The 12,056-nt window shown below is 59.0% G+C and overlaps 1 protein-coding gene across 1 annotated transcript in view; it reads left to right on the plus strand.

Annotated features, from left to right (window-relative positions):
* Positions 1 to 10,739, plus strand: part of LRRK1 (leucine rich repeat kinase 1) — a 58,520-nt gene extending 47,781 nt beyond the window's left edge. The window contains exons 28-34 of the mRNA XM_054713384.1: positions 202 to 396; positions 1,816 to 1,967; positions 2,977 to 3,094; positions 3,678 to 3,794; positions 6,990 to 7,819; positions 8,949 to 9,050; positions 10,011 to 10,739. Coding sequence (XP_054569359.1) covers positions 202 to 396; positions 1,816 to 1,967; positions 2,977 to 3,094; positions 3,678 to 3,794; positions 6,990 to 7,819; positions 8,949 to 9,050; positions 10,011 to 10,188 — 1,692 coding nt within the window. The 3' untranslated portion in view covers positions 10,189 to 10,739. The remainder of the gene's footprint in view (positions 1 to 201; positions 397 to 1,815; positions 1,968 to 2,976; positions 3,095 to 3,677; positions 3,795 to 6,989; positions 7,820 to 8,948; positions 9,051 to 10,010) is intronic.
* Positions 10,740 to 12,056: the final 1,317 nt, after the last annotated feature.

The raw sequence follows: 12,056 nt of genomic DNA on the forward strand, positions 1-12,056 counted from the left end.
GGATGGATGGACAGATGGGTGATGGGTGGATGGGTGGTGGATGGGTGATGGATGGGTGGGTCGGTGAGTGCCTCCCTGTGAACAGGGCCCACGACCTCCTTGCCTAAAGGTACCTCTCTTCTCCGTCCACCTGAGGGCCAGCTGGCGAGAGCGGCTGGGCCAGGCGGGGGGGGCCCTGACTCGGCGTGCCTCCCCGCCCAGGTAGACATGTTCTCCTACGGGATGGTGCTCTACGAGCTGCTGTCGGGACAGCGGCCCGCGCTGGGCCACCACCAGCTGCAGATCGCCAAGAAGCTGTCCAAGGGCATCCGCCCGGTCCTGGGGCAGCCGGAGGAGGTGCAGTTCCATCGGCTGCAGGCGCTCATGATGGAGTGCTGGGACACGAAGCCCGAGAAGGTACCCGGGGGCGCAGGGCCGGGCGCCCAGCCCCTCCGGCCGCTGTGGTGGATGGAGGCTGTGGCTCTCCCGGGGCCACGGGACGGCTGCCCCTGCCCAGCCTTCCCGAAGAGAACCCACAGGGCCACTCCTCCCTGCTCACCTCTTCTAGAAAGAGGGTCTTTACTGCTCCTCAGACATTCAGATCCGTTCTGCGGGGTGCGTATCACTCTCAGGACCCGTGAGCTCGCTCTTCCTCCCCAGCGTCTGGGTGGCATCATCGTGCGGGGAAAGCATGCCGGCCCTGGGTGGCATGGCGGTCCCCGTGCAGGAGCAGGGAACGTAGGGGGGCTCTTCGGAGAGTAACGAGGAGCAGGTTTGCTCATGAGAAACAGGAGCCTCATGGTCATTTTAAAGCGAGTTGCTGTCCATTCAGCGTGGCTCCGTGGTCAGAGCACAGGCCCAGGTTGCAGGCTCGATCCCCAGTAGGGGGGCGTGCAGGAGGCAGCCGACCCATGATTCTCTCTCATTGATGTTTCTGTCTCTCTCTCCCCCTCCCTTCCTCTCTGAAATCAATAACATTTAATGACTGGATCCGTGGTCGGCAAACCGCGGCTCGCGAGCCACATGCGGCTCTTTGGCCCCTTGAGTGTGGCTCTTCCACAAAATACCACGGCCTGGGCGAGTCTATGTTGAAGAAGTGGCGTTAGACGAAGTTTAAGTTTTAAAAAAAATTGGCTCTCAAAAGAAATGTCAATCGTTGTACTGTTGATATTCGGCTCTGTGGACTAATGAGTTTGCCGACCACTGGACTAGATCATCCATAAAACGAGTTGTTTTCAGAAAAGGCCAGTGGTTTCGAGTTTAAGCCACACTTACCACTTTCGAAAGCGTGAGCGTAACGTATTGGCAGTAAATGAGGTGTGAGAACGTTTCCTTACAAGATTCAGTGATTCTGCACTCCTGGGCTTGGGGGATGGGAATACCCGAGTTTAGACTAACCTGGTCACTGGAGCTCTAGTTGCCGTGGACAACGGTGACCCCGATGCCTCGGAGGGTCTGCTTCTGGTGTCTGTTTTGTCTCTTGTTTCAGTTGAGTCTTGTGTCGTTTTTTTAATTGATTTCAGAGAGGAAGGGAGAGGGAGAGAGAGATAGAAACATCACTAATGAGAGAGACTCATGGATCAGCTGCCTCCTGCACGCCCTGTCCCCCGGGCACGTGCCTTTGACCAGAATCGAACCTGGGACCCTTCCGTCTGCTCTATCCATTGCCGACGCTCTGCCCGCTGAGCCACGCCGGCTGGGGCTCAGTTGAGTCTTGAATGCATCGGGTCCACTCCTTCCTCCCCGGTTCAAGGCCGTTGGTTTCGTAGGCAGAATGGACATCCGTCTGGTTGTTCAGCGACCCCGCTCACGGCCATGGCGGCCTCTCTCCCGCAGCGGCCGCTGGCCCTGTCCGTGGTGAGCCAGATGAAGGACCCGACCTTCGCCACCTTCATGTACCAGCTGCCCTGTGGGAAGCAGACCGCCTTCTTCTCGTCCCAGAGCCAGGAGTACACAGTGGTCTTCTGGGACGGGAAGGAGGAGTCCAGGTAAGGCCTTGAGGCGCGCCACGCCCTGCTGGTGTCAGAGAGGGGGCGGCCGTGGGGCGGGGGGGGCCGTCGGGGGTGACCATGGTGAGAGCGGTTTAGTGCATGATGGATTGGAAGCCTGGTGGAGACTCCTCAAGAGAGAAAACTGCCCCGGCCGCTGTGGCTCGGTTGAGCAGCATCCCATGAGCCAAAAGGTCGCCGGTTGGATTCCCGGTTTTGGGCTCGGTCCTTGGTTGGGGCACGTGAGAGTGCGGGAGGTGGCCGATCCATGTTTCTCTCTCGCATCGATGTTTCTCTCTCTCTCTCTCTCCTCTCCCTTCCTCTTTCTCTTTAAAAAAAAAATATCAATAAAAACATATTTTAGCCCTAGCCGGTGTGGCTCCGTGGATAGAGCGTCAGCCTGCGGACTGAAGAGTCCTGGGTTCAATTCCGGTCAAGGGCACACGCCCAGGTTGTGGGCTTGATCCTCAGTAGGAGGCATGCAGGAAGCTGACCAATGATTGATCTCTCATCATGGATGTTTCTCTCTCCCCTCTCCCTTCCTCTCTGAAATTAATAATATTTTTCTAAATATTTTATTGATTTTTTACAGAGAGGAAGGGAGAGGGATAGAGAGCTAGAAACATCGATCAGCTGCCTCCTGCACACTCCCCAGTGGGGATGTGCCGGCAACCAAGGTACATGCCCTTGACCGGAATCGAACCCGGGACCCTTCAGTCCGCAGGCCGATGCTCTATCCTCTGAGCTAAACTGGTCACACGTATTTTTAAAAAAAACATATTTAAAAAAATAAAGAAAACGGAGTCCACACGTATAGACATGCACATACAGGTCTGTGATTAAGAGAAGCGTAAAGGCCTGGCCGGTGTGGCTCGGTGGTTGAGCGTCAACCCACGAACCAGGAGGTCTGGTCCCACCCATCGCCCGTTCTCCTCCTCCGCGGTTGCCGGGACGAGGGAGGCGGCTCCCGGCCGCCCTGAGCTGACCGCACGGTCGCCGCCCGTTGTAGGAACTACACGGTGGTGAACACGGAGAAGGGCCTCCTGGAGGTGCAGCGGATGGGCTGCCCGGGCATGAGGCTCAGCTGCCAGATCAAGGTCCAGAACGCCCTGTGGACGGCCACCGAGGTACCCCCTCCCCCGCCCCTCCATCCCACCCCGACCCCGAGCCCCCACCCCATGCAGGGCTCTCGTCAGGCGGGCAACCCTGGGAGCCAGGTCTACCCCCCTAAAGACAGGACACCGGGCCCGGCAGGCTCCGTGGTGGAGCATTGACCTAGGAACCAGGAGGTCACGGTTCGATTCCCGGTCAGGGCACGTGCCCGGGTTGCGGGCTCGATCCCCAGTGGGGGGCGTGCAGGAGGCGGCCGATCCATCATTCTCTCTCATCATGGATGTTCCTCTCTCACTCTCTCTCCCTTCCTCTCTGAAATCAATAAAATATATGTTTAAAAAAAGAAAGAAAGAAAGTGGGTGCCTCAGACCCCAATAGTGGGGCTTTCTCTGGGCAGTAGGGGAGGGGCAGTTTCACTTTTCCTCGTTAGACAACCCTCTCGTTTTCCCAGTTCCTACAAAGGACAGAGGTGTGGAAACACACGACCAGAGAGCCTGTTCCTCTCCAAGGCCCAGAGGGATTCCCAGGCGGAGCGGGCCCCGTAGGGACGTCCGGCCCGTGTGCGCCGGGTCTCACGCGGCCCGTCTGCCTCTGCAGGACCAAAAGATCTACATCTACAGCCTCAAGGGCATGTGCCCCTTAAACACGCCGCAGCGGGCCTTGGACACGCCGGCCGTGGTCACCTGCTTCCTGGCGGTGCCGGTGTTGAAGAAGGTGAGGTGTGGGCGGGGGAAGGTGAGTGCACAGGGTCTGGCTCTCCCTGCCGGGTCTTTGGGGGTCGGGGGAGCGTAGCCACACCCTCCTGGACGGACCACCAAGCCCAGGTCACGGTCAGCCTTAACCCAGGGGACCTGGGCCGTCATCAGGGCCCTGCCTGTTGGGGCAAACCCACGTGACCAGTAAGACGAAGGGAAAGCTGTCCATGCACATACCACAGCCCCGGATTTTGGCAAAATGCTTTTCCATGTATGTAACTAGAGGCCCGGTGCATGGATTCATGCACCAGTGAGGTCCCTCGACCTGGCCTGCAGGGATCAGGCTGAAACCAGCTCTCCGACATCCCCCGTGGGGTCCTGGATTGCGAGAGGGTGCAGGCCAGGCCGAGGGACCCCACTGGTGCACAGTCAGGGCTGGGGAGGGACTGTGGGAGGGCTCCAGGGCGTGTCCAGCCCATCTTACCCAGTCCCAACCAGCCAGACCCCAGCAGCAAGTTAACCTACTAGTTGGAGCGTCTACCCCCTGGTGGCCAGTGCACATCATAGCAAATGGTCGAATGAATAGTCAGACACGTAGCATATTAGGCTTTTATTATATAGGATTATATAGGACTAGAGGCCCGGTGCATGAAATTTGTGCACGGGGGTGGGGGGCCCCGCTCAGCCCAGCCTGCACCCTCTCCAATCCGGGACCCCTTGGGGGATGTCTGACTGCCAGTTTAGGCCCAATTCCGGGGATCGGGCCTAAACCAGCAGTTGGACATCCCTCTTACAATACTGGACCGCTGGCTCCTAATCGCTCACCTGCCTGCCTGCCTGGTCACCCCTAACGCCCGCTCCCCTACCCCCCCGCTTTGCTGGCCTGATCAACCCTCACTGCCTCTGCATACCGGCCTGATCGCCCCTAACTGCCCCCCATGCCGACCTGGTCACCTCTTACTGTCCCCCCACCCCCGCCGGTCTAGTCGCCCCACGCAGCCTGTTTGTTCAGTCGTTTGGTCGTCCCTCACTAACCCCCCTGCCATCCTGATCGTAGGCAGCCATCTTTGTGAGGGCGTGAGGGTCAATTTGCATATTCCCTCTTTATTATACAGGATTTTTTTTTTAATACTTTTATTGATTTTTAGAGAGAGAGGAAGGAAGAGGGAGAGATAGAAACATCAATGATGAGAGAGAATCATTGATTGGCTGCCTCCTGCACACCCCTACTGGGGATCGCCCACAACTGGGCACATGCCCTTGACCAGAATCGAACCCTGGACCATTCAGTCCGCAGGCCAACGCTCTATCCACTGAGCCAAACCAGCTAGGGCTATTTATTTATTTTTAAGTTTCCTGTTTTTATGTTTTCATTTAATTGTATTTTTTATTGTTGATAGTATTACAGATCTCTCCCATTTCCCCCCTTAGATATATATATATTTTTTATTGATTTCAGAGAGGAAGGGAGAGGGAGAGAGAGAAACATCGGCTGCCTCCTGCACACCCCCTCCTGGGGATGGAGCCCACAACCCGGGCATGTGCCCTGAAGGGGCTCTTCCACTCTCTCTTAAAAAGAAGAGCCAAAAACCGGATTGGCTCAGTGGATAGAGCGTCGGCCTGCGGACTGAAAGGTCCCAGGTTCGATTCCAGTCAAGGGCATGTACCTTGGTTGCGGGCACATCCCCAGTAGGGGTTGTGCAAGAGGCAGCTAATCGATGTTTCTCTATCATCGATGTTTCTAACTCTCTATCCCTTTCTCTTCCTCTCTATAAAAAATCAATAAAATATATTTTTTAAAAAAAAGAAGAAAAACCGTGTTGGCGGCCATCATCCAGTGTCAGTTTTCCCATCTGTGAAATGGGCACAAAAAGAGACTGTGAAGAGGGTCTCTGGGGATTACGTCCCCAGAGCTTCAGGCCGTGGCGCTGGGTGAACACGAACGTATTCGTCCTTTCCGAGGGTCCCGAAATATATGCTCTCTGCACAGGTTCCTTTCTTTAAAAAAAAAAGAAAAAGAAAAAGTCTGAACTCAGCCTTAGAGTCACTTCGGACGGTGGCCCCACGGGCGAGGCAGGGGCAGCTCGGGCCCTGAGTGCCGGAGAATAGGACACAAAGCGTCATTTCAGGCCACGGCCGGCCCGAGCCCCCGAGCCAGGGCACCGCCGCCCGCACGACCAGAGGGAATAAAGCCGGCTCTGTGCGGAGCCTCCTGCCCGGGTACCTGCCCTCGGAGGCCGCGGACGGGGCGGCAGACCCCTGCATTCTTGCACGCGCGCTCACACCCCGCCGGGCCTGGCGCTCCTGCCCGGGCTGGGGCCTGCACCGGGGCTCCGTAGAGACACAGCTCCTGTTTGCCTGGGCCGCTTTCCTGTCCTTACACCCTACGGAGGGTTCCGATAGACGTGTCTGTGGTTGTTGTTCATCTTCACCTTCTTTTTCTTTTTAAATATATTTTTCTTGACTTCAGAGAGGGAGAGATAGAAACATCCGTGACGAGAGAGAATCATGGACCGGCTGCCTCCTACACACCCCCCCACACTGGGGATGGAGCCCGCAACCCGGGCCTGTGCCCTGACCGGGAATCGAACCAGCGACCTCTTGGTTTATTGGTTGATGCTTAACCACTGAGCCACACCGGCTGGGCTGCCTGGGCCGGTTTCTTTCCTAAAACCCTGATGAAGGATTTCGATAAATGTTCTTTTTTCTTTTTAAATACATTTTTATCCCTAACCAGTTTGGCTCAGTGGATAGAGCATCAGCCTGCGGACTCAAGGGTCCTGGGTTTGATTCCAGTCAAGGGCGTGTACCTTGGTTGTGGGTACATCCCCAGTGGGGGGGTGTGCAGAAGGCAGCTGATCGATGTTTCTCTCTCACTGATGTTTCTGACTCTCTCTTCCTCTCTGTAAAAAAAATCAATAAAATATATTTTAAAATATACATATATATGTGTGTATGTGTGTGTGTGTATGTATGTGTATGTATTTATTGATTTCAGAGAGGAAGGGAGAGGGAGAGGGAAACATCAATGATGAGAGAGAATCGTGCTGCCTCCTGCACGCCCCCTAATGGGGATCGAGCCCACAACCCGGGCATGTGCCCTGACCGGGAATGGAGCTGTGACCTCCTGGTTCCTAGGTCAACGCTCAACCCCTGAGCCCCGCCGGCCGGGCACCCCTGCCTTCTCAGGACCCTCTCCCTGTTCTCCCGGCAGAATGCCTTCCTGGTGCTGGCGGGCCTGGCGGACGGGCTGGTGGCGGCGTTCCCCGTGGCCCGGGGCGCCCCCGAGGACAGCTGCTCCTACCTGTGCTCGCACACGGCCAACAGGTCCAAGTTCAGCATCCCGGACGAGGACGTGCGGCAGAACCCCTACCCCGTGACGGCCATGGAGGTGGTGAACAGCGGGTCCGAGGTCTGGTACAGCAACGGGCCGGGCCTGCTGGTCATCGACTGCGCCGGCCTGGACATCAGCCGGCGGCTGGAGCCCTACGCGGCCCCGTCGGCGGTCGCCTCGCTCGTGTGCAGCTCGGACTGCGGGGGCGAGGAGGCGGTCTGGTGCCTGGACGACAGGGCCAGCCTCTTGGTCATGTACCACGCGGCCACCTACCAGCTGTGCGCCCGCTACTTCTGCGGGGACCCCAGCCCCGGGAGGGACCTGTTTCCCGTGCGCCCCTCGGGCCTGGAGCCGCCGGACGGCCACGTGGCCAGCGGGCAGGAGCCCGAGGCAGGCACCATCGCCGACGTGAGCATCATGTACAGCAAGGAGCTGGGCACGCAGATCCTGACGCACCAGGACTCCCTGACCGACTACTGTTCCGTGTCGTCGTACGCCTCGTCCCCCCCGCGGCAGGCCCCCCTGTCGCCGGACAGTTCCTCCAGCGTCCTCTTCTCCACCGACGGGGAGGGCTCGGACCGGCTGCTCGAGCCCACGGCCGGTTCCGACAGGTCCGAGCAGGAGCTGAGCCCCGTGGACGGCGAGGCTTTCAGCCAGCACCTGCAGGCCGTGAAGGTCTTGGCGGTGAAGGACGTCATCTGGGTGCCCAGGTAGGTCTCCCCGCCCCTCCCCCCTGGCGGGGTGCGAGCTTGCGGGTGCCCGCCGCCCGCTCTGACTTTGGGGGCGAAGTGAAGGAAGCTTGGGGACACCGTGGCCATCCAAGGGAGCTGCGCCCCCTGTTCTGAAATTGGGAGTGATCTCTCTCTTTTTTTTTTTAAATATGTTTTTATTGATTTCAGAGAGGGAGAGGGAGAAAGAGAGGGAGAGAGAGGGAGAGAGAGAGAAACATCCATGAGGAGAGAGAATCATGGATCGGCTGCCTCCTGCACGCCCTCTACTGGGGATCGAGCCTGCAACCTGGGCATGTGCCCTGACTGGGAATCGAACCGTGACCTCCTGGTTCATAGGTCGATGCTCAACCACTGAGCCATGCCGGCCAGGCCAATCTCTTTTTATTTTTTTTAAAATATGTTTTTATTGATTTCTGAGAGAGAAGAAAGGGAGAGAGAGTTAGAAACATCATTGATGAGAGAGAATCATGGATTGGCTGCCTCCTGCGGGCCCCCTACTGGGGATCGAACCTGGGACCCTGGTACGTGCCCTTGACCAGAATCGAACCCGGGACCCTTCAGTCCGAGGGCCAGTGCTCTAACTACTGAGCAAAACCAGTCAGGGCACTAGCTATATTGTGTGTTTTTAAATTTTATTTTTAATTAATTTCAGAGAGAGGGAGAGAGAGAGAGACATCAGTGATGAGATGAGAGAGAATCATGGATCGGCTGCCTCCTGCACACCCCTCACTGGGGATCAAGCCCACAACCCGGGCATGTGCCCTGACCGGGAATCGAGCCGTGACCTCCTGGCTCATAGGTCGACGCTCAACCACCGAGCCCCGCCGGCCGGGCTGGAGCGGTCTCAGTGGCAGAGCCCAGAAGGGCTGTGCTAGGGCTCATCTCCACCCCCCCCCCCCAAGAGCGGAGGGCGCCGTGGGCACGTGCGATCGGGTTTCCTCCTGGGAGAGTGCCTGCGGCCCCGCGCCGGCGCCCTCTGCGCCCCTCCGTCCATTAGCAGAGACCCCTCGTCTGTTGCCCGGCCACTTGTGCACCCCGCCAGCTCCGTTTCCCCGGGCGAGCCCAGCCCCGGACAAAGCGCTTCCCCTCGCGGGCTCTGGTTTCGCAGGCGCGGCGGCGATGTTATCGTCATCGGCCTGGAGCGGGACGCGGGCGCCCAGCGGGGCCGAGTCATCGCCGTCTTGAAAGCCCGGGAGCTGACTTCAAGGGGGTAAGACTGCACGACCCTCACTCCCCGGGCCGGGGGTGGAGGGGGGGTGGGGGGGGCGCGGAATCGAGGCCTCCTGGTCCGTCCCTGCACGGTGGCCATCCGTCTGCCCTCCTGTCCGCCCCAAATAAGCATGCCTCCCACCGCCCTGGCCGGTGTGGCTCCGTGGATAGAGCATCGGCCTGCAGACGGGAGGGTCCCGAATTCGATTCCGGTCAAGGGCACGTACCTGGGTTGCAGGCTCCATCCGAGGCCCTGTTCTGGGCGGGGCACGTGCAGGAGGCAGCCAATCAATGCATCCCTCTCACATCGATGTTTCTCTCTCTGTGTGTCTCCCCCTCCTTTCCGGTCCACTCTCTGTAAAAATCCATGGAAAAATAGCTGCGGGTGAGTTCTCACGTGGACACGGAGAACTTCGGGAACAGAATCCTGCCCGGGGCAGGGCCGTTGAGCTCAAGCCCAAATCCGTCCCGGGCCCTCGGCGAGCGGGAGTTCGAGTGGGTGGTGCTTTCTGGGCCCTTTGGGGTCTGAGACACATCACGAAACACAGCTGTTCTGATGGGATCGGGGTCCTTCCCAGGAGCCGGTCCCTGAACTAATGCCCTTGGCTTGCCTTTTTATTTTTATTTTTATTGATTTCAGAGAGGAAGGGGGGAGAGAGGGGGAGAGAAACATCCGTGATGAGAGAGAATGATGGACCGGCTGCCTCCTGCACGCCCTCCACTGGGGATCCAGGCCACATGTGCCCTGACCGGGAATCGAACCGTGACCTCCTGGTTCACAGATCGGTGCTCAACCATGGAGCCACACGGGCCGGTCTTGCCCATCTTTCGGTGGTACAAGGCCTCTGCCCACAGGCCAGGCCACCGGGGAGAAGCAGGGCACCCGGGCACGTGGGTGGGGCCCGGCCTGACCTGGTGGGCACCCCTGTGGGTTGTCTCAGGCCCCGCCCCCTCTCCGCAGGGCCCTCGTGGACGCGGCCGTGGTGGCCAAGGACACGGTGGTGTGTGGCTTTGAGGACGAGCACGGCGAGTGGTGCCTGGCGGTGTGGCGGGGCTGGGGCACCCGGGAGTTCGACGTCTTCTTCCAGGCCTTCGAGGAGCTGGGCCGGCTGGAGGCCTGCGGGCGCAAGAGGAGGTAGTGCCCGCGGGGGGAGGAGGAGCGTGGCTGGGACCTGGCTGGCCCAGGCCTGCGGGCTGCCCCCTCCGCCTGCCGCCGGCCACAGCCCTCCTCGGCGGACCCAGAAGAGAAGCCGAGTTCTTGCTGCTAAGAAGTGCGGAGACGTCCCCGCCCCAGCCCTGGCCGGTGTGGCGCAGTGGCTAGAGCGTGTCGGGCCTCCTGCAGACAGAAGGGTCCCGGGTTCGATTCCGGTCAAGGGCACGTACCTCGGTGGCAGGCTCCTCCCAGGCCCTGGTCGGGGCTCGTGCAGGAAGCAACCCATCGATGTGTCTCTCTCACAGCGATGTCCCTCTCTGTCTCTCCCACTCTGTCTAAAAAGCAATGGGAACCGGTTTGGCTCAGTGGATAGAGCGTCGGCCTGCGGACTGAAGGGTCCCGGGTTCGATTCCGGTCAAGGGCATGTACCTTGGCTGCGGGCACATCCCCAGTAGGGGGTGTGCAGGAGGCAGCTGATCGATGTTTCTAACTCTCTATCCCTCTCCCTTCCTCTCTGTAAAAAAATCAATAAAATATATTTTAAACAAATAAAAAATAAATAAAAAGCAATGGGAAAATATCAGTGGGTGAGGATTCACCAAAAACAAAAAAAGAAAATGAAGTCCCCACCCCAGCCATGGTTTCGGGGTTCTCCGCTTCTCCAGGGCAGTTCCCTGGATACACCCCCGCGTCCCCCCGCCCCCCATTGCTGCTTTTACAGCCCAGGGGACGATGCTTTCACTTCCAGGAGAAGAGGGGGCCCCTGTTCTGGGCCCGGACACAAAAGAAGGGGGGCTGGGCCTCTCCAGCATCCATCCAGGGCCCGGGATGGAATTACACGAGCCTCTCTCCGTTGGGAGGCGCGCCGTGACCCCTTTCCCTTCCCCTGGTGCCCCCCCCCTCCCCACCAATTCTGAGTACATTTCACAAGCTCCCAGTCCCCCAGGCCTGGGGCCCTGCCAGGGGAAGCTGCCCGCGATCACGTCTCCAGCTCAGGGAAGTCTGCGTGTGAGAAACTCCGAGCAGGACCCTCGGGGGGAGTGACACTAGGGCCCAATCTGGGGGATGAATACGTTTCTTCACGCGGCCCCCACCCCTCCCAGGGAGAGCCAGGAGCTGGCCCAGCCGGCTCAGCCTTTGCCGGTCCCTTCCTCTCCTGCCGGCACCCCGGCTCGGGCAGATCGCGGGCTTGTCAGGCCTCTGGTTGAGAAATCGCATCCTATGGGGTTTACGGCAAATGACGTGTCTGCTCCATACACGTGGACCACACACACCAGGCCCCGCAGGGGAGGGGACGGGACGCGGTCAGGGGCGTGGATGGGCGCGCACAGGGATGGATGCGCGTGGTTTCCCAGGTCACCGCCCGAGGCTGCTGAGACCCGGGGCGGGAGCGTGGACAGTTGGCCCATCGCACTCCCTGTCCAGGTGGTTAGCCTTTTTTCCAGAGTTTAATTATGAAAATCAAACTAGAGATGTGGGGGGCGGGGGGGGCGGGCCCAGGGGAACTCCTTTTATCTGGAAATAAACAGACTCCCCTGGCTGCTGTGGTTCAGTGGATAGAGCGGCGGCCTGCAGACCGAGGGTCCCGGGTTCGATTCCAGTCAAGGGCACATGCCCGGGTTGCGGGCTGGATCCCCAGGAGGGGGCGTGCAGGAGGCGGCAGATCCATGACTCTCTCATCATGGATGTTTCTCTCTCCCTCTCCCTACCTCTCTGAGGTCAATAAAGATATATATTAAAAAATAAAAAAGAATGAAGGCTTGGTCGTCTCTGGAGAGCTCTTAGAATAGCAGCCCGGGGTCCACCCACCGGGACCCACTCCCTCCCCTGGGGCGAAATGGTTCGGCCCCCACG

This window comes from Eptesicus fuscus, chromosome 25 (assembly GCF_027574615.1).
Source record: "Eptesicus fuscus isolate TK198812 chromosome 25, DD_ASM_mEF_20220401, whole genome shotgun sequence".
NCBI lineage: Eukaryota > Metazoa > Chordata > Mammalia > Chiroptera > Vespertilionidae > Eptesicus > Eptesicus fuscus.